The 22,893-nt window shown below is 42.5% G+C and overlaps 1 protein-coding gene across 1 annotated transcript in view; it reads right to left on the bottom strand.

Moving 5' to 3' along the window:
- Positions 1–22,583, bottom strand: part of RCOR1 (REST corepressor 1) — a 121,858-nt gene extending 99,275 nt beyond the window's left edge. Inside the window, exons 1-2 of the mRNA XM_032345355.1 lie at positions 22,222–22,583; positions 22,089–22,148 (exon numbers count right to left, since the gene is read on the bottom strand). Of these exons, the coding sequence (XP_032201246.1) occupies positions 22,089–22,148; positions 22,222–22,528 (367 nt within the window). The 5' untranslated portion in view covers positions 22,529–22,583. The remainder of the gene's footprint in view (positions 1–22,088; positions 22,149–22,221) is intronic.
- Between the last annotated feature and the right edge of the window lie 310 nt (positions 22,584–22,893).

Below are 22,893 nucleotides of genomic sequence, written 5' to 3'. Positions count from 1 at the left end.
TGTGAATTATTCCTGACAAAAATAAATTTTAATCAAAAATCAATCAACCTTCTAAATCTAACTACAAGTTTACCAAAGATACAGAGGACAAAGAACACAATGAAAACAGCGAGGGGATACAATCAGCAGATCCAGCACGAGGGAAACTCATCCAGCCAATCCAGCGGTTTTCCACCACTAACTTACAAAGAAAAACAAAAGAAGGAGAAAATCTATATATTAAAATTCAGTGTGTATACGTTTTGACCAAGATGGAGGAACAGAGACCAGACTAGCCCACACCCTTGAAACATCCTAAAGAACAAACAAAATGTATGAAACAACGATCTTCCACACAACACACACAACTGACAAAAGACAGCGAACCCTGAAGATGGGAAACACGATAAGCCTTCCAACTGTCCCAGCGAACTGCTTTAATTTCCAGGCCATGGACCTAAGAAAGGGAAGTGAAGTGATTTCACCAAAGAAGATATGGGGGCGAATAAGCATATAAAAAACAAAACTCAGTATCATTTGTCACTAGAAAAATAGAAGTAAAGCCAGATACCACTACACACACGTCAGAATGTCTAAAATTAAAAAAAAGAACTGACCACGTCAAGTGTCAGCAAGATTGCAGAACAACTAGAATTCTTATACACTGTTGGTGGGATATAAAATCGTAAAACCACTTGGAAAAATTTTGCAGCTTCTTAAAAAACTGATAAACACACAACTACTATATGATTCCGTTCCTGAGTACTTTACCCAGGAGAAAAGGGAATATATACTCACACAAGACTTGTACACGAATATTCATAGCAGTTTTATCATAGCCAAACAATGGAAATGACCCAGATGTGCATCAAAGGTGAATGATTAAATATTTATACAATGTAATATATCAGACAAACTAGTGCATAATTTAAGACTGCATTTCTGTAAAACTCTAGAAAACGCAAACTGATCAATAATGACAGAAAGAGGATCAATGGTTGCTTGAAAAAGTGGCAGGTAAGAGGATTACAAAGTGGCGTTTTGGAAATGACAGACATAATCAGTATGTTTTGTGGTGATGATTTTACAGGTGTACATATATGTCAAAACTAATCAAACCATGTACTTTAAACATGGGTTTATTGAATGTCAATTATACAAAGCCTTTTTTAAAACATGCAACATGTGGCTCATGCCTGAATCCTGATTCAAAAAAACCAACTGTTTAAAAACAGTTTACGGGAGGGGCACCTGGGGGACTCAGCTGGTTAAGCATCTGTCTCCTGGTGTCAGCTCACATCATGATCTTGTCCTGATCTCATGGGTCATGGACTCAAGCTCCATATTGGGCTCCACGCTCAGCAGGAAATCTGCTTGAGATTCTCTCCTTCTGTCCCTTTCCCCACTTGCATGTGTGTGTTCTCTCGCAAATAAATGAACAGATCTTAAAAAAAAATAAAATAAATAAAAATTTAAAAATTAAAATAGTTTACTGGAGGTTTAACTCTAAAGAATAAATATTAATTTTATTTAATGCTGGTATTCGCAGTTAGATTTTATGTTGTTGCTGTTTTTATAGTTAAAGACTATTTTTTTATAGAGCAGTTTTAGGTTTACAACCAGAATTGAGGACAAAGTACAGAAACTTCCCACATATGCCTGCTCCCACACATGCAGAGCTGCCCCCATTATCAACATCCCCCTCACACACCAAGTGGGACACTGACAGATGATCCTACATGGACACATCATAATCAAACCAACTTCATAGGGTACCTTAGGGTTCACTTTTGGTGTGCATTCTGTGGGTTTAGATGTATAATGATATGCACCATCATTACTGTATCATACAGAGTGGTTTCACTGCCCTAAAAATCTTCTGTGCTCTGCTTAATCTTCCCTGTTCCTACTCTAACCCCTTAGAAACCACTGATCTTTTTACAAAACACACCATAGTTTTGCCTTTTCCAGAAATGTCTTATAGGTGGAATCATACAATAGGGAGCTAGACTGTCTGAAAGCCATATTTTAGAGATAATATGCTTCTAGATGGATTGCTAGGTAGGTCAAGATGGTGTCATTGAGACTGCAACATCTGAGCAAAGATCTGAAACAAGGGAAGGAGGTAAAGTCAGAGTAGTAGTGCAAGACCAGACTAAGTAGGTCTTATACGGTCACTGTCAAATGTGGGCCACTGTGAGGTTTTAAATGGCAGAGAAACATACTGACTTACATTTTAATACACAGAAGGAGACTTACCAAAGGCTACTGCAGAGACTGGAGTTTCAGATGATGATGGCTGACAAGAGGACAGTAGCAGTGGAGGCAGTAAGAATTACATAAAGCATGCTAGTATAAATGGTCTGCAGGAGGGATCCAAAAATGATATGGACAGTTCCCACATTCAACAAGCAGCAGAAAAGACATAAACGCCAGCAACTAAAGATGGAGAAGTGCCATAATAAAGCTAAGTAACAAGGTGTACACACAGAAGATACACAAGGTAGACCTAACTTAGAAAGACAGGAGACGAGTCCATGACAGTCCAATAAATACTGCCTGAATTATTATGTGCAGGCATCTCAATCTCAAAACTCTTACAGCTCTGATTTCAGTGAACAGCATCAACAGTTAACCAGTCACCTAAGCCAGAAATCCAGAAGTCACCGTGGCCTCCCTGCACCCCACATCTAACCTACCATCAAAGTCTATTCTAACAGCTTAAGAGCTTCAAATCCATCCTCATTTCTTTCCCCTCACTAAAACTTAATTCCATGAGAGTTGAGAATATCTAGTTTGTTCAGAGAGCCTAGAACAGTGTCTGGAAAAAAATAGTAGATGCTCACTTAAAAGTTTCTGAATGAATGACTAGCATTCTCTATCTTCACTGAATCCATTCTTATACAAGCTCTCTTCAACACAACCACCAATGATCTTTCCAAACTGCACTCACATTCACAACACCCTCTGGCTTAAAATTCTCCAGTGGTACTCACTGAAGAACAATGATTCTCCAAAACGCAGTAGTGTGGTTTTAAAATGCATGGTCAGGGTGCCTGGGTGGCTAAGTCAGTTAAGAGTCAGACGCTTGACTTCGGCTCAGGTCATGATCTCATAGTTGTGGGATCAAGACCCAAACCAGGCTCTGTGCTGAGAACAGAGCCTGCTTAAGATTCTTTCCCCCCCGGGGTCCCTGGGTGGCTCAGTGGGTTAAAGCCTCTGCCTTCGACTCAGGTCATGATCCCAGGGTCCTGGGATGGAGTCCCGCATCGGGCTCTCTGCTCAAGCAGGGAGCCTGCTTCCTCCTCTCTCTCTGCCTACTTGTGATCTCTGTCTGTCAAATAAATAAATAAAATCTTTAAAAAAAAAAAAAGATTCTTTCCCCCTCGCTTTGCCCCTTCCCACCTCCCACTCTAAAAATAAATAAAATAAAAAATAAAACACATGGTCAATACAATATGCATTATTTCACAAAAATATTATATCACTGCTTCCATAATATAAACATGAAGGAAAGTGTATAATTTTTATGCATATCAAAGAGACTTACTCTTTAATGACTGTTGAAAATCATTTAAACAACACTTAAATTCCAAATAGGGAATGACTGCTATTAAGCACAGGATTTCTTTTGGGGTAATGGAAATGAAATTAAGATAGGGGTAATGGTTGCACAACTCTATGAAAACCCACCAAATTGCACAGTTTAAAAGTTATGTGAATTAGGGGCACCTGGGTGGCTCAGTGGGTTAAAGACTCTGCCTTTGGCTCAGGTCGTGATCTCGGGGTCCTGGGATCGAGAACCATATCGGGCTCCCTGCTCATGGGGGAGTCTGCTTCCTCCTCTCTCTCTCTCTCTCTGCCTGCCTCTTTGCCTACTTGTGATCTCTCTCTCTGTCAAATAAATAAATAAAATCTTAAAAAAAAAAAAAAAGTTATGTGAATTACATCTTAATAAAGCTATTATTTAAAAATGAAATAAATTCCTCAGCTTGGCACAAAGGCCCTTGTGATTAGTCTGTACCTACCTCTCCTGTCTCACCTTCCAACACGGATTACCTACCTGAGTTTTAATTATATCAAACTACTCATGATTCCTTGAACGTGTCAAGCCCTGGGGCACCGGGGTGGCTCAGTCGCCAAGGGTCTGCCTTGGGCTCAGATCATGATCCCAGAGTCCTGGGATCAAGTCCCGCATCCGGCTTCCTGCTCTGCGGGAAGCCTGCTTCTCCCCTCTCCCACTCCCCCAGCCTGTGATCCCTCTCTTGCTATGTCTTTCTCTGTCAAATAAATAAATAAAATCTTAGGAAAAAAAAAAAAAAAAAAGAAGAAGAAAGAAAGAGTCCAGCCCTCCCTACCCATCGGACTCGATGTAAATACATGCCTCCCTCAGCCTGGCGCATCGTTTCTTCAGCTGCCCTTCCAGACCCACCTGAAGGGTCACTGCAGGAAAGCCTCCCCTTCCACACCCCATTTCAACCAGGTCACCTAGTCGCACCAACCCACAGACTCTCAGAGCACAGGTATGCCCCTATAACACGGCATTTATCATACCAGACTAGACATTTTATGACCATGGAAAATAGTAAACATTCAATAAATTATTAGGTCTAATATAAAACTTTATTTTCTTTAATGTGCGAATATAACTTAAAAGCAAATTTACTAAACTTAAGCCATAAAAACTCTCTCTAACAAAATATGACAAAATCACTTATTAAATGGTTGCTAAACATAACAGGGTTCATTAATATTCTATTTTTTCTCCATGTTCAAATTTTCATCAGCCAAAAGAAAAAGCAAAGTTACTAATATTTAGGGAAACTCTACATATAATATCCTCTCACAGAAAAAATTTAGTGTTCTTAGGTCGGCAAAAGTATAAGGAGTCCATCACATTCTCACATGATGAATTCCTAAAAACTTGTACAAAAGTGGAATGTGTGAAAGCAAGGCAACAGACATGTCCAAAGGGTCACAGCCATGTTCCTAAAAAGATAAAAACTAAAAAACAAACCACCTGAACACATCTCATCTTACTTTCCCACAGTGTAATTCCAATTTTGTACATGTTCTTGGTTTTTTCCCTTCACAATTAAACACAGCCAACCAATGAATAAGTCTGAGGTAAAAGCTGAATGCTTTTAGAATGCCTAATGATTATTAGCTTTGTCTCAACTACATGAAAGTTTGTAGAACCTACACTTCAAATCACTGGTATCAACACTTCTGCTTTGCTATTGCTACTTGTTCTTAATAAGGCAGGAAGTGTGATTTTAAAAGATTTTATAGCAATAAAACTCTTTAAACATTCCTTAGAAACTTACTATGCAAAGCTAAATAGAAGTTCAGCTATCCCCGTTTATAAACTACTTTAGCAGAGTAAGGGGCCTGCATCCCCAACCCCCAACTTCTCGGCACCATTAACAATGCTGTACCAAAACGGCCAAGCCATGGCAACTGACCTGCTTCCAAGCAGGCAGAACACCAAGTGGCCACTCAAGATGATAGTTCATGAACTGATCCATAAAACTCTAATTTAGTTTAGCATTAATATACGGCATTTGAATGTGCCAGATGTTCAAAAAACTCTAAGACACCTGGCTGAAAATGACTAGAAAACAATAAAAATTCTGTGTTTCAAAAGGAATACACATAAATACTCATTTTACTACATTCTAGCAAGAGGGAGGTCCAAGACAGTCTAAGAATGAGATATTTCCTAAATCATACTTTTTCTTAAAAATACATTAGAAGTAGTAAGTTTTAAATAATTTACTTCCTAAAGAATGGTGAATTTTAAAAAACTATCTTCTTTTGGAAAATTGTGGGCCAGAATCATCAAGCTTCAATGAGCAGGTAGATCAGAAGAAGCCCTTTATTACAAATACTGAAACAAAGAGTGGCCATATAAAAACACAAAATTTGGCATTATGGTTTCTAAAAGCATTATTATGCTATTTACAGAATGTTTTCATGAACATAAAATCCATATTGGAAAGTTTAAAAGCCATAACAACTTTAAGAAGAAACCATAGGTTAGGGGCAGAAGACAATATATAAAACAAGTATTAATATTTTCCAACAAAAAGGAAATGTAACAGGGTGCCCACCTGGCTCTGAGTCATAAGTTTGAGCCCCACACTGAGTATAGAGATTAAATAAATAAAACTTTTTTAAAAAGGGAGGGGGGGAGTGTAATTCCCCTGCTTGCCTTTTGAATTTTATTTACTTAATTCCTCTGCTTACCTTTTTTAAGTTTATTTACTTAAGCAATCTCTACACCCAAAGTGGGGTTTGAACTCACAAGCTGGAGACCAAGAGTTGTAGGCTCCTTGGACTGGGCCAGCCAGGTGCCCCTCTGCCTAGCTTTAAGAAAATAAGTAAATAAATCTAAAAAAAAAAAAAAAAGGAAAATTTTTAAAATCTAGCCTTTTGCTTTTAGCCAAGATAGAGTGGCATGAACCGATTTACCCTGTTATAATGAACAACTAAAACCTGGACAACTGTATGAAGCCACCAAGACACTGGACAGCAGGCAACAAAGTACAGTGAGTCCTGAGAGATGAGAAACGAAGTAAATCCTACAACTGCCCCAGGTTATTGCCTGCAGAGAGTGTCCGACTGACAGCATGGGGATGGGGACTCAGGGAAACAATCTTTCTGGGTTGAAGGAACAAGGCAGTCTGCAGGGAAGAGTATCAAAAGAAAGAGACGGCTGCGCAGAGCTGGGATGCCAGAGACCTGCAAAGTGCCCCCTCAGATATTCAGAAGGGTACTGAAGAGCATATCAGCACATCCCTACAAGGAAAACACTTAAGGTTTCTGAATGGAGAACCACCCAAAACAATAAAAAGGAACAATCCACGAAGCTCACACAGGGCCAAGAAGACTTCTTGTTCCCAACAGCCAAAGTAGAAAACCTCAGAATTCATGGACTACTGGGTACTCAGAAGAGTTTTGACTCAGTAGTGGGAAATAATCGGCCCTAGATGAAATGCTGCTCTGATGTTGCCTACCAAAGCTTAAAATTTAAATGATCTGAAATGAACAGGCTATTTCTAAGGAACTTAACCATGTCCCAGAAAAAAAGCTCAAGAATATTTATAGGAATACAAAAATATCCAGCATCCATCAAAGTAAAATTCATAATGTCTGGCATCCAAACAAAAACTACCACACAAGCAAAGAAGCAGGAAAAGGCAACCCATAATGAGGAGAAAAATCAATCAAAACCAACCCAGAAATGACGCAGATGATAGAATTAGTAGACAAAAGCATTAAAACAATTATAACTGTATTTCAATATGTCTAAGGTATTAAAGGAAAGACTGACTATGCTAAGCAGAAACCGAAAAAAAGTATACACACACACACACACGGGAACACCTGGATGACTCAGTTAAGTGTCCTCTCGATTTTGGCTCAGGTCATGATCTCAAGATTCTGAGATCAAGCCCCACCTCAGCCCCACACTCAGTGCAGAGTCTGCTTGAGATTCTCTCTCTCCTCCTCCCTCTGTCCCTCCCCCCAGCTCTCCCTCTCTCAAAATCTTTAAATAAAAAAAAAAGAAATATATAATTTTATACACTTTTTAAGATTTTACTTATTTACTTTTTTTTTATTTTTTTTAAGGTTTTTATTTATTTATTTGAAAGACAGAGATCACAAGTAGGCAGAGAGGCAGGCAGAGAGAGAGGAAGAAGCAGGCTCCCTGCTGAGCAGAGAGTCCAATGCAGGACTCGATCCCAGGATCCTGGGATCATGACCTGAGCTGAAGGCAGAGGCTTTAACCCACTGAGCCACCCAGGCACCCCTACTCATTTTTTAAAAAAGATTTTATTTATTTATCTGACAGAGAGATCACAAGTAGGCAGAGAAGCAGGCAGGAGTCAGGGCGGAAGCAGGCTCCCTGCTGAGGGGCTCAATTCCAGGACCCTGAGATCATGACCTGAGCCGAAGGCAGAGGCCCAACCCACTGAGGCACCCAGGCTCCCCAGAGAGTGCAAGCAAGAGGAGGAGCAGAGAAAAGGAACAAGCAGACTCCATGCTGCATAAGGAGCCTGACACAGGGCTCGATCCCACAACCCTGAGACAATGACCAACCTGAGCCAAAATCAAGTATAGGACACTCAACCAACTGAGCTACCCAGGCGCCCCAATGAAATGTTTATTTTTTTAAAAAGACCCAAATCAAAAGTCTAGGTATGAAACCCATAATGTCTGAGATGAAAAGTGGGATTGAGGGCAGATTAGACATTGCAAATGAATAATAAACTTAAAGACAGAGCAATATAAAGTACTCAAAATGAAAACAAAACAAAACAAAAGACTGACCATAGCATCAGTAAGCAGTGGGACTTCAATAAGCCTATCATATGTCTAACTGTACATTTTAAATATGTACAGTTTGTCAATGATACCTCAATAAGGCTGTTTTATAGAAACCTAATCTTTGAAGACAGGCTAAGACTTCATACTGCCGATTTTTTAAGTCCTACATTATCTTCAACATAGCCATACATCTTAATCATCATTCTGGTTTAATTAGGTACTAAATAACCATCTTGGAAAACAAAGCTCTCCTAAGCTTTCCATTTTTACTTGCTTTCAAGAGACCTCATTACGAATTACTTAATAACACTGTTTAAACAAATACCCCACTGTAAGACTACAGAACACAACCATCGTAATATCAAACAGTTGCACCAAAATCCCGTTTCACCACATACTTTGACTAAAGAGGCAAAACTTCTGAACTAATTGTAAAAATTGAAAACAAGAACACTTTCAAGTCATCACAATCTCTAGGTCACTGCTCTCTCACAGAACTTTCTGGGACAACAGAAACATTCTATTCTGTACTGTTCAATATGGTAACCAGTAACTACATAGGGCTATAGAGCACTTGAAATGTGGCTAGCGTGACAGAACTGAATTTTTTGTTTAGTTTAGTTTAGTTTTGTTTTAAATAAGCTATATGCCCGAGGGTTGGAACTCATGACTCCGAGATCAAGAGTCACATGCTTTACTGACTGAAATGGCCAGTATGCAACTTTAATAATTTAATTTTATTTAAATTTATTTGATTTTATTATTTAATTTTAATTAATTTAAATTTAAATATATTTGCAGAGTAGTGATTGTATTATATAGTGGTTATATTATTTTATAGAGTAGTGGACAACACAGCTCAAGATAAAAAGAAAATATGGATAAAAGTTTAAGATTAGAACTTTCAAAATAATTTTTAATATTTATAGCTTATAAATAATATTAACTTTAAAATTAATAAGGACCATAAACAGTGAAAAGCTATTTTTTTAAGCCCCATGCCCAATGTGGGGCTCGAACTTACAACCTCAAGATCCAGAGTCACATGCTCCCCTGACTGAGCCTGTCAGGAGCCCCTGGAAAACTATTTTTTAAAGACTGGCTCAAAGAATCATATCACCTAAAACTTCCTGGTTCCTTCAATTCCCCTGCCCTCCACCACAGGAGGAATGAGGGGACCCCACTGCACCACGTCTCACAATACTGTCCGGATACATACTCTCCATATACTATCAGCAGTGTACTGGGGGCTGTGGGGAGTGAGAAATAACCACCTAGTGGGGATGAGATCAACTTCTAGGGGGATAAAAATATTTTGGAACTAGACAGGGTGGTGGTTGCACAATGTATTAATGAATGTACGAAATGCCAATAAATTGTTCCCTTTAAAATGGCTAATTTTAGGGGCGCCTGGGTGGCTCAGTGGGTTAAAGCCTCTGCCTTCGGCTCAGGTCATGATCCCAGGGTCCTGGGATCGAGCCCCACATCGGGCTCTTTGCTCAGCAGGGAGCCTGCTTCCTCCCCTCTCTCTCTGCCTGCCTCTCTGCCTACTTGTAATCTCTGTCTGTCAAATAAAATAGATAAAATCTTTAAATAAATAAATAAATAAAATAAAATAAAATGGCTAATTTTAGTCTCATGAATCTCACCTTGAGAAAAAAAATTTAACGTTTCTAAGCAAGATGTACACCTCTAATTTATACAGATTCACTGTAAGAAAAGCATGGAAAATGAGGGAAGTCAGCTTTTACCATCAATTTAAAAGTTCATTTTTCCTTGGGTTTTCACTTCTTCAGTAACTGAACTTGATGCTTAGTTATTAAATGTCCATTACAAAATGCCTATTCAAGGAAAGTCAGCCAAACCAAGCACATGGTTCAGAACCACATTCAGCTGTGACAAGTTAGCAAATGAGCCTTAAAATACTTAAACCTGAACTGGTGATTCTAAAAACTATCCTACTGCACTCTAGAAAAGCAGAAGTACATGGAAGCACTAGCTCCCAGAAAACTCGGACAGTATTAAGACCACACTAATTCCTTATTCTACTCTCTACTATCCTGGTCTCCCCACGTCCATGCTAAATTTGAAAGCAGAACAAGCCCCAAGTCCAAGAGCTTCCATGCCACTAGAGGTAAAGAAGGAACGGAACCTGAAGTGATAGAGTGCACGTGTGTGTGTAAAACAACAGAGAAATGCCCTCTATTCAGGTAAATATTAATGTTTAGCTAACCTCGAAATTTTAATTAACCTTTTCAGACATAGGCCATCAGGTAGTGTTTCCTGGCCAACAGATGAAAATGGAAAAGAAGATATCACAGCTAAACTTTAGGAGCAAAGACTACTTAAACAGCTTCACTTTAATACGAAGGATCCTTGAGGTTCTCGGCAGACAACAATTAGTCCTTAGGCAACTTGGTCCTTAGTTAAATTACACTATGATAAAATCAAACATGACACAGCTCACATTTGAGTCGATCAGAAAAAGGATTGCAATTGCCTTTATACTCTGGTCTCTGAACAATAAAACCAAATTAACTAATGACACCAAGAAATATATATTTTGGAATGAGAGGCAGGGTTAGTTTGGTGGGGGGGGGGGGGTGGGGGTAGGGGAGGAAAGATGGGAATAATATGCAAGAAAGGGAAATTAGTTGCTGAACAATACTAACCAGATAGCTGGTACAGGTAAAATCAAAGGTTTTTAAAAATACTCTCTCAAGGGGCGCCTGGGTGGCTCCGTGGGTTAAGCCTCTGCCTTCGGCTCAGGTCATGATCCCTGAGTCCTGGGATCGAGTCCCGCATGGGGCTCTCTGCTCGGCAGGGGGCCTGCTTCTCTCTCTCTCTCTGCCTGCCTCTCTGCCTACTTGTGATCTCTGTCAGATAAATAAATAAAATCTTTTTTTTAAAAAAAATGGTAGCAACTTCACAAAAAAACTTAAAAATAAATAAATAAAAATACTCTCTCAATAATTAATTAATTAATTAAAATAAATTATTCTCTCAGATATTTTATCATTTCACATACTATCCAAGACATGGTTCTTAAAGTCACTCCCCAGCTCAAGTTCAATGTGAACCTGTGGAAAAATGGACAAGAGGATGGGATAAACAATATTTAAATATTATACATATTTATTTGACAGACAGAGATCACAAGTAGGCAGAGAGGCAGGCAGAGAGAGAGGAGGAAGCAGGCTCCCTGCCAAGCAGAGAGCCCGATGCGGGGCTTGATGCCAGGGACCCTGGGATCATGACCTGAGCCGAAGGCAGAGGCTTTAACCCACTGAGCCACCCAGGCGCCTGTAAATATTATATTCTTATCTGTTAAACTAAGGGGTAGCCAACATAACACCACCCATTATAACCTTAAATCATACAATCATAAGAAACCACTCCCCTCAAAAAAACCCTACAATTGTATTTTAAGCTCCAAAGACGACTATATTTCAACATACATGCAGGAGTAAAGCAACTCATCCAGTTTGTGCCAATCGACCAAACCAATCTGTATCTTCACTGCCGGACCAAAGAGGAATGTAACTGGACATAAAACGGATTCTGGCAATTCTAAACCTAAAACTCCATAACACCTGAAGCACATGGAAGCAACTAATCAACAGACCCAACACAGCACTACTCCTACCCAAGTGTCTGTCTTAAAAAGGATTTCTGGGGACGCCTGGGTGGCTCAGTTGGTTAAGCAGCTGCCTTCGGCTCAGGTCATGATCCCAGCATCCTGGGATCGAGTCCCACATCGGGCTCCTTGCTCCGCAGGGAGCCTGCTTCTCCCTCTGACTCTGCCTTCCACTCTGTCTGCCTGTGCTTGCTCTCGCTCTCTCTCTCTCTTACAAATAAATAAATAAAATCTTTAAAAAAAAAAAAAAAAAAGGATTTCTGGCTGACTCTCCCTGAAGTATATTAAGCTGAAATCTAACTGCAACTTCACAGTTAATGGTGTCTTAGAGTTTTCCCTTTCTTGGTGATAAATAAAATAACGGCACATCTTACAACTAATGGCACCTTCGAATGCGCTACCTTGGGCAAGTTATTCGGTTAAGCCAGAACAATAAGCCTTTGTTTCCTCATCTAGAAAACGGAGAGAACAACTTTATATGATTGTTGTGACTGTGTGTTAAGTTACTTAACAAAGTATCCAAACCAGACTGGACCATAGTAAGCACCTTGACCTGGCACTGAAAGAGCAATCCTTTGAAGGTTTTCTGTTAATGATGACAAGTTTTACCTCCCCACCAACACACTCACCCATTCCCTCATAAGTAGGGGCAAATCCATCAGACAGATGAATTTTAGCACCTTAACCATTTGTAAGAAACTAACCAACCATTACAGGAACTAAAGTCATTAACTTTAACCTCTAACAAGCTGCAGCTTTAACTACATGCTGGACAGAAATTAAATCAGAGCTTTCCAAGTCATCTGGCACTGTAATGTGAGCTAATAGTTCAGTATACCAAGATGACAATGAAACGAAACAAAAGAAAGATGACAATTCTCAGTAACATTTGTCTCACAGATCAAGAATCCTAGTGATGAATACTACAGGGGCTACATTCCAAGGCCAGGCTTTAAGCAGAAATATGTCCCATCAGGGATATTATTTTTATTCCTTCCTAATCAAAAAAACTCAATTAATACCCCCACATGCTAAAGAGAAAACAAAAACTCTATATATGCAAGCCTAACAAAGGATTTAGTATCCAAATAAATAAAGAACTCATACAAATCAGTAAGACCAACACCCTACAGAAAAACAGCAAAAGGCATATTCATAGGAGGAATCCAAGCAGTCAAAAAACATATAAAAAGACGTTTAATCTCACCAGTAATTAGAAAAATGACAAAGGGATGCCTGGGTGGCTCAGTTGATTAACTGTCTGCCTCAGACTCAGGTCATGATCTAAGGGTCCTGGGATCAAGCCCGACATGGGGGCTCCCTGCTCATCGAGCAGTCTGCTTCTCCCTCTCCCTCTGCCCCACCACCCCCCACTTGCATGCTCACATGCTCTCTCTCTCTCTCTCTCTCAAATAAATAAAATCTTTAAAAAAAAAAAAAAAAAGAAAAGAAATGAAAATGCCAACATAAAACCACAAAAGGACAGCACTGCAAAAAAGTCAGTAAATCTAACAGTCTAGTGCTAGTTGGGTGAAAACGGAACTCCTGTGCCTCATTAGTGGACATGGACTTGTTTGGGAAGCATCAAAGCAAACGAATATACAAAATAATTTCATTTACAAGAAGACTCTCACATAACAAAACATAGTTAGTCATACATTAAGTATGTATTAAAATACAAAAAAAAACCATACATGGGAATTCTGAAGGCCTTGAGCATGGCACTCAGATTTCTCTTCAAGGGAGAAAGTGCTGGGAGATGTTTAATTAGCTGGCAGTCCCATCCGCCTGGCACCTTTGGGATCCACTGCAGCATTCACACCAGCGCCAAGCCCATGACTGAACACAGCAAGCATCCTCGAGCGGGCCACTCCTGCCCTACGGAGTCCTCTAACCAACAATCTTCTCTGGCTGAGACTTTCTCCAAGCTTCACTGCAACCTTAGGATCCAACCACAAATCATCCTGCCTTCTGTCTTGCTTCAAGGGTGTCACACCGATACCCATTTGAAGGCCTTTGCCGCCTCACCTTCCGCTCCTCTCTATCCCTCACAGGAGTTACCGCTGTGAATCTCCTGCACATCTAATCCCGTCCTGGCACCTGCTTCTCAGAGGATGCAAATGAACAATCACAGGAAAAATATAGATCAACTTCAGATTATGGAGGAAGTGAAAGAATTAGCCTTCAGCTGCGCCTGACACAAATACAGCCTAATATTAAGTATTAATCACAGTCGTGGGTACATACATTCCTTGCTGTTCTATCTGAATGTTTACTTTTTTAAGTAACTCTATCATTACAATTCTATCCTATCCAATGGTAATACTCAAAGATATTCAAATTATGCATAATAACTATCCAGCTACTTCAATTTTTAAACTTTTAAAATTCTTATGTCTCATTCTCAAATTCTGAACTCATATTATTGTTCCCAATTACTGTACCCAGTAACAAGACTCTACAACATCTAAAATAACCCAAGTTTGAAGTTTGGCCTCATATGGCCTCAAGTCAACCTCCTGACACTTTCAATGATTACATATTGAAAGAGAGATAAACATAAGGCATTTTATCTCTCTAGCTCTTACGTTCCTCATCTAGGACAGAGGAAGGTTGGATTACATGGGCATTACAATTTTCACTCTTGTTCCTCTGATGGAGAAAAAAATCTAGAAACTTCAAAAATTATGTCTAGTGTTCAATTTTCATTAAGAGCCACATCTTTAAAGAATGTAACTAATTTGAAAAATAAGAGTTTCAGGGCATATTGTTAAATCTTGTTAACACCTCATTTACTTTATTTATTTTTATTTACTTTTTTAACCATTTGTCAGAGAGAGAGAGACAAAGAGCAAAAGCAGGGGGAGCGGTAGGCAGAGGGAGAGGGAGAAGCAGGCTCTCTCCTGACAAGGAGCCCTATGCTGGACTTGATCCCAGGACCCCAGGATCATGACCTGAGCTGAAGCAGACGCTTTACCAACTGAACCACTCAGGCATCCCTCATTTTTTTTTTTTTTTAAGATTTTATTTATTTGAGAGAGAGTGTGCACAAGCAGGGGGGAGGAGCCACCCAGGCACTCCATTAAAATGTCATTTAAATGAGATGTTAAGGGGTGCCTGGGTGGCTCAGTGGGTTAAAGCCTCTGCCTTCGGTTCAGGTCGTGATGCCAGGGTCCTGGGATCGAGCCCCGCATTGGGCTCTCTACTCAGCAGGGAGCCTGCTTCCTCTCTCTCTGCCAGCTTCTCTGTGATCTCCATCTGTCAAATAAATAAAATCTTTAAAAAATAATAATAATAATAAAGTTAAGGACTTATATTAAAAAATAAAAAATAAAAAAATAAATGAGATGTTAAGGGGAGCCTGGAGAGTGTCTGGGTGGCTCAGTCAATTAAGCGTCTGTTTTTGGCTCAGGTCATGATTTCGGGGTCCCAGGATTGAACTTCACATTGGGTTCTCTGCTCAGCGGGGAGTCTGCTTCTCCCTCTGCCACACACCCCAGCCAGTGGGCACTCTCTTTCTCGCTCAAATAAAATCTTAAAAATAAATGACATTTTAATGTTATCCTAAAATATTTCTCTCAAACATTTTAGAACACTTTTTGCCACCTTTAACCAACTTAAAAATACTCCATTCAAAAAAAATCATCAAGGCAGGGGGGTCTGGATGGCTCAACTGTGGGATACGTGACTCTTGATCTCTGTGTTGTAAACTCGAGCCCTACGTCAGATATAGAGATTACTTAAAAATCTTTTTAAAAATGCATAATAAAAATCAACAGAGAAACCATAAAACTCAAATAGACATTAGATAAGATGTATTCATAAAACATTCAAAACACAGAACAGAAGAAACTGTTATATTACAACTATAACTCTATCATTTCTAGGGTCACAAACACTTTCCACAATTGCTATTTAAAGCTGTGGGAGGAATTAATTCTGTCCAAATCACTGAATCAGCATTCAATCCCCAATCTACCTTATTCAGACTTCTAGTACATTACTACAGAGATTTCCTCCCCCAGAAAGTGACTTCAAGTCCTGTTTTTAATACAAATACAAACTTACATACATCTTAGCAAAGATCACTGTTTTCCATTAGAGTAGGGGACATATAAAAGCCTATTTCGTTTTTTTTTTTTTCCCCAAAGATTTTATTTATTTATTTGACAGAGAGAGATCACAAGTAGGCAGAGAGGCAAGCAGAGAGAGAGGAGGAAGCAGGGTCCCTGCGATCCCAGGACCCTAAGACCATGACCTGAGCCGAAGGCAGAGGCTTAACCCACTGAGCCACCCAGGTGCCCCAAAGCCTATTTCTTTTTACATTATGCAGGGAAACTCTGAGGAAAGACTCAGAAGAAAAGTGAGAGCTAAACCATAAACTGATTACAAAAATCTATGCAGCAAAAAAGAAAATATAAAAAGACAACCTGGGAAAATACAGTAACTTGGATAGAATCTTAATGTATCATCTCCAAAGACTTAAGATTTTTTCAATTAAACTGCCCCACAGAAACTTATAATGACAAGGAAAATGACTTTCTAAAAGTAAGCCTGAATTTCTTCAGTACAAGTTAACATTGGTTTTGTTTGTTTGTTTAAGATTTTCTTTATTTACTTGAGAGAGAGAGGAAGAGCACAAGTAGGGAGCCTGTTGTGTAGACTTGATCCCAGGACCCTGAGATCATGACTCAAGCCAAAGTCAGATACTTAACCGATGAGCCACCCAGGCACCCCTTAACACTGATTTTAGAACAACTATGTTCTGGTCGGTCTCAACCAGCTAACCTTTGAATCACAGTCACCATCTGTGGAAGGGAGTACTGTGGTAGAACTCCACCTTGAAAGCATTAACTCAAAGATAAGAACCTCAACATTTAGAGCAGAAACTCCCTGACTCAAAACCTAGTTAATGTGTACTTCCCCTGGCCCAGGGAGGGATTCAAGCTGTCTATTACTATCTAGAAGCTTGATGTGAAGATCTTTACCTATGTTCTCTAGTCCTCAGTATTCTTTTCTGGTATATAAATGTTGTGGACTCCTCCGTCTTCCAGGAAAGGGTATATAACTAAGCTGTATCAAGTAAATGTGACTTAAGAGCAATCATCTTCAAATATCTCAACGCATGACTTATGTTCAAATTAATGGCTTCATTATAACCCAGGCTTCCCTATCAATAATGCAGGTGATGCAAGGACCACTACTTGGCAATTTAGGTTACATGAATGATAATTAGAATAAGGACAGGAAAAAATGTTTACTTAGCACTCTGTGTGCCAGGCACTGTGCTAGGCATTTTACATGTATAAGTTAAGAAGTTCTATTACCTGCTTTACAGATGAAGACAAAAGTGAAGTAACTTGCCCGGGTCAACACACACAGGTGGCAAGAGGCACTACCAGGACCCGAATCCAAGTCTGAGGATTCTCACAGCCCAGGCTCTCTCAATCTATTCTACACTGCTTCTGAAAGAAACATGAAATTACAAAGAAGGCTGTGCCTGGGTGGCACAGTCAGTCAAGGCTCTGACTCTTGTTCTGGCTCAGGTAGTGATCTCAGGGTCTTCGGGCTCCACGCTCACCCAGCAGTGTGCTTCTCTCCCTCTCCTTCTGCTCCTCCCCCCACTCTCACACTCATGTTCTCTCTCAAATATATAAATCTCAAAAAAAAAAATTACAGAGAGGACTGTAACTGACGTAATCACGGACTATCTGTGATGCAAACAACCCCTGATTTATGACTGAGAAAACAGGTTCCTGGGGATAACGTGACCAGCTCTACCTTCAACACCTGCTTAGGCACAGACCTAGGGCATTCCATCCCCACACAACCAGTTCTAGGTGTGTCCTTACCACACAACTTGACAAAGCTGATTTCACAGGATTTATCTTTATGCTAACCTCTCAGGGTTGGGTGAACACTGCCTCAAAGTATGTTTAAATCACAAAACATTCACTCTAACTTGTGAATTTTAGAATACTTATAAAACTGCTTTTTACGGGGTGCCTGGGTGGCTCAGCGGGTTAAAGACTCTGCCTTCGGCTCAGGTCCTGATCCCAGGGTCCTGGGATCGAGCCCCGCATGGGGCTCTCTGCTCAGCAGGGAGCCTGCTTGCTCCTCCCTCTCTGCCTGCCTCTCTGCCTACTTGTGATCTCTGCCTGTCAAATAAATAAATAAAATCTTAAAAAAAAACAAACAAACTGATTTTTACAGTGAAACTGAAGTATAGAAAATAATGTGTTCAAAGAGGAACACAGAACCACCAGTAAAAAGAAATGAAAAGCCGATCAAGACCCTCTGGTCAGTAAAATTATTCCTCATCAAAGCAGAACACATTTTACTAGTAGAAATCAATTCTGAAGTGACAGTTAAGCCAATGACAATCCAAATTTTCAAATCCCAATAAACTGGATTGAATGTTCCAAACATAAGTTGCTTTTTTAAAGGACCATTATCTCAAAAGTATTTACATTAACAATTTCCTCTTCTGTAAGTCTCAGTTTTAATATCAGTAAACTGTGATACTGAAAACTAACTCAGGATAAAAGTTGATATAGTAACCCATGCTTCAGGAAACAAAGAACTTGAGTCAACCTTAACATCCTGTAACTGTGTTTCTCCAGCTAGAAGAAAACAAAGAGGAAAAGCACCAAACAATGACAGAAATACATAGGCTATAAAAATACATAGAGAGGTACGTAGCTATATAGGCATATATATATGGGCTATAGATTCCTTCCTTTGCATGCTTACTGGTAAGATTATGGAAACATTCACATCTTTAACAGAAAAACACTACTCATTTCAAATTAATTTATGCTCTGCAAGTGCAGGAAATAACAAACCAGAAATAAGACAATAAACATTCCTCCCTCTTACTCTATTATATGATTACTAAATTCTAAAAGAAACCAATGACAACTCAGCATACCCTATAGCATGGGGTATGGAAAGACGGTCTGGATGCCATACATGGAAACAAAGCCTAAGTTTAAGATGTAGAACTACATGACGGTCTTTGTTTTTAAAACTAATTGATGAAACTTTTTCTATCATTTTAATTGCCAAGTTACACCACAGTCCACAAATGTAGTCTGCATCCTTATCTGATGCAAAGAACTGAATCAGCATTTTAGGACTACAGTGCTCCGTGCATTTCATTTACTATCCCTACGGAATGACAGAAGGGGATCTTCCTTGGACTATACAGGGAATGTCAGGTGTTCCTAGTTTCAACCACTCGCTTTTAAAGCTAAATAGGGTCTAGCTGGGATACCACAGATAAATAAAATCTGACTTTAAAAAAATTAAAATCAACTTCTTCCACTCACACATCTTTACCAAGATGGTTTTTAAAAGAAAGAAAGAGGGCGCCTGGGTGGCTCAGTGGGTTAAGCCGCTGCCTTCGGCTCGGGTCATGAGCTCAGGGTCATGAGCTCAGGGTCCTGGGATCGAGTCCCACATCGGGCTCTCTGCTCAGCGGGGAGCCTGCTTCCTCCTCTCTCTCTGCCTGCCTCTCTGCCTACTTGCGATCTCTCTCTGTCAAATAAATAAATAAAAATCCTAAAAAATAAATAAATAAATAAATAAAAGAACAAAAGGCTTCCTGAGGAGTTTCACACTCACTTCTTCAAATTCTGGTTTTTAAAAAAAAAAAAGCATTCAAAACCCAGGCAAGGAGAAACAACAAGCACTAACAATCACAATCTCAATTCTGCATTATTCCTAGCTTGTACTCACAGAAAGAACCTTTCAGCCTAAAGACCTAAAAAAAATTTTTTTGCCATGAAACAAACATGGTGTACCATTTCTAATCAGAAATGGAAGTCTCGCCTGCCTTAGATATTAAATTCTATATAAGAACATACCTTAAAAAAAAAAAATTCACTAGGAAACAATAAGGCCCCATAATTTCCAAACATAACTATGAATGTGTCCCAATGCTCAGACTGGCAAAACAGGGCTTAAAATTTTTTATCAGTTAGATTCCTTTCCAGATTAAAACAACACAAAATAGGAAATTTTTAAATATTGATACCAAACCCCAATCAACCGGCAGTAAGACTATGCAGAACATTTACAACGTTTTACTTTCCAGAATGGCAGGTCTCTAGCATTTTTATGGTTGTACCTATTCCATCAAAAATACAAGGGCAGCTCAAAATATGATCCTACTACATCTGCCATTTCAAAGAGAACAAACCCAAAGAAGTCAGGATCAGTACTAACAATTCAAGAGTAGATATCCATATTTAGAAGACCGTCAGAGGGGCACCTGGGTGGCTCAGTGGATTAGAGCCTCTGCCTTCGGCTCAGGTCATGATCCCAGGGTCCTAGGATCAGGCCCTGAGCCCCGCATCGGGCTCTCTGGTCAGTGAGCATCCTGTCCTCCTCTCTCTCTCTGCCTGCCTCTCTGCCTACTTGTGATCTCTGTCAAATAAAAAAATCTTAAACAAAAAGAAACCAGAAGAATGTCAGAAAACCAATTCCTGTTGCTGCCATCAGATATGCCCTTTTCCTTAGTCCCATGCAAAGTATTTAAGTAAAGCTTTCAAAACTAATGTAACTGACACATACTAAAAATCCACCAACTTACGAAAAGATCTATGCCAGTTGATTTTTTTAAGTATGTGTGGGAAACCTGGTGACAACCTTTGCTTTATGTCCTGTATATTAAAACCCAGATGGACTTGACCTACAAAATGAAGATAGGGTCAACTGTAACCAAAAAACAGTATGCTTCCCCTGGTGGCCAACCAAGGAACGGAGGAGGCATGCCTACAAGAGAAAAAGCCTGGTCTCCCAGTCCTATCCTGTCACTCTCGTAAATGAGAAGTCGCTACCAAAAAAGGAAGACGTGGGGGAAGGGGAAACTCTCAAAAAGACTAACCCGAATTTAAAGGGAATACAAACCTGGGAGTTAGACTAAATAAACTTAAGAGATTTCAATCAACAGACTAAAATTTAGAAGGCAGATATGGGCAAGGTCACTTCTTTCCAGAGTGCCCAACAGCTCACTCAGGGCTGCCCGTGTGTTTTCACTTCAAAGAACACCCAGAGTTCAGCACCTTAAGAACAGCTTAAGAGCAACCTCCTTTCCCAGGACTGGATCCTTACAATTCTCCGCGCTCCTGTTTCCAAGGAGAAGCGTGTGTGCATTTATTTTCTCAAAGAAACTCGTGGCAGACCCCGCAGATACCCTCCGGCTCCCAAGCCCTCCAGCCTGAGAGCGGCCAGCTCCGGTTCTGCGGGATTCTCTCCGAATTTTACTCCTGAATAAAACCCACGTCCTTCCCAGCGTCTTCTGCGCCGACAATCTCCAAGAGCAGCCTCGCACGGAGACCGGCTAGAGCCTCACGCACTAAAATCTGACGAATTCCTTTGTCTGATTAGATTTTCCCTGGTGCCACTCTAAACTGGCTTCCACGCAGAAGGGCGCGAGGAGAGGAAATGCTGCCCCCGAGGGTGGAGGGTTTCCCGGAGGCGGCGTCGGCCCGCGGCCGCCCGCCCTGAGGCTGGGTCCTCTCAAACCCCCTCCCTCAAGGAAAACGGAACGGAACAGGCAACACGGACAGGGACAAATCGGTCCCAAAAGCAGACGGCCGCGAGCGAGCCGCAGTTCCCGGGCAGGCGCCCTCGGGGAAGCCCGCTCCCTAGCTGGCGTGCGGGGTCGCTTTTCCAGTCCCCCGCGGGCCGCGGGGGAGTGCGGGCGGCAGGAGCGCGGGCGGCCGCAGGGGCCGCGAAAGGCCGGTGCTGCGACGTCCGGCGGGACGCGACGGGTCGGCCGCGAGGGCGCCCCAGGTCCGCGGCTCCCGCTGCACGCGCACTCTCCGGCGCCGCCACCCCGACCCCCGGCCCGGGACCCGCGGCCCGCCCGAGCCCCCAGGCCAGGGGCGGCCGCGCCGACGCCGCCCGCGCTCCCCCCGGGGCACAGCGGGCCCGCGGCGGCGACCGGCCGGGGGCGGCTCGGGCCTCCCTCCCCGGCGCGCCGGCGGACCGCGCTCGGCGTGCTCCCCTCGCGGCGCCCGCCCCGCCGGGCTCCCCGCCGACGGCAGGCCCGACACTCACTCACACAAAAAGAAAAGTTGCCCGACGGCCCCCGCCCCCTCGGGTCGCGGGGCCCGGGGCCGCTACTCACCGGGGTCGAAGTCGGGCACCACCGCCTGGTACTGGGGTCCGACCCGCATGCCGCCGCCACCTGCGGGGAAGCAGAGCAGGGCGGTCAGCGCGGGCGGGCGGCGCGGGGGCGGCGCGGGGCGGCTGCCACCTACCGTGCTCCTCGTCGCTGGACGAGCCCGAGCTGCCTTCCTCCCAGGAGTTGCTGCTGCTGTTGCCGTTGGGCGCCGCCGCCGCCAAACTTTTATTCTGCCCATTACTGGGGGCGGCGGCGGCCGAGGCGGCGGCCGAGGCGGAGGCGGCGGCGGCCGAGGCGGAGGCGGCGGCCGAGGCGGCGGCGGCGGAGGCGGCCGAGGCGGAGGCGGCCGAGGCGGAGGCGGCCGAGGCGGCCGCGCTGGCCGCGTTGTTCCTCCCTCTCCGCTTCCCTGAGACCTCGGGGCCCTTCTCCACCATGGCCGGCATCGGCGGGGGCCGGGGCCGGGCGAGAGCGGCGGGGCCCCGCGGCTCCTGAGGAGGGGGCGCCGGGCCGGGGGGGGGGTGTGGGGGGAGGGAGCGCGGGCGGGCGCGGGGCTGGGCGGGCGCGCTGAAGCCCGCGGGCGCGAGTCGAGGCCGGGGGTGGCCTGGCGGGCGGAGCGCGGCGCCGCTTCAGACCCCCAGCGCCGAGCCGAGCGCAACTTTCGCTCTCATCGCCGCCCGCACTTCACTGGCACTAACTACTCCGGGAGCCGCGAGCGGGCGGGGGGGCGGGGGCGGGGCCTGGGGCGAGCCGGGGGGGGAAGCCGCGCGCAGCCCAACCCGGAGCGGGCTGGCTCCGCCCCCCGCGGACT

Source organism: Mustela erminea, chromosome 5 (genome assembly GCF_009829155.1).
Source record: "Mustela erminea isolate mMusErm1 chromosome 5, mMusErm1.Pri, whole genome shotgun sequence".
Classification (NCBI taxonomy): Eukaryota; Metazoa; Chordata; class Mammalia; order Carnivora; family Mustelidae; genus Mustela; species Mustela erminea.
The sequence above is the reverse complement of the archived record's forward strand: the minus strand, read 5'-3'. Positions and strand labels throughout refer to the sequence as shown.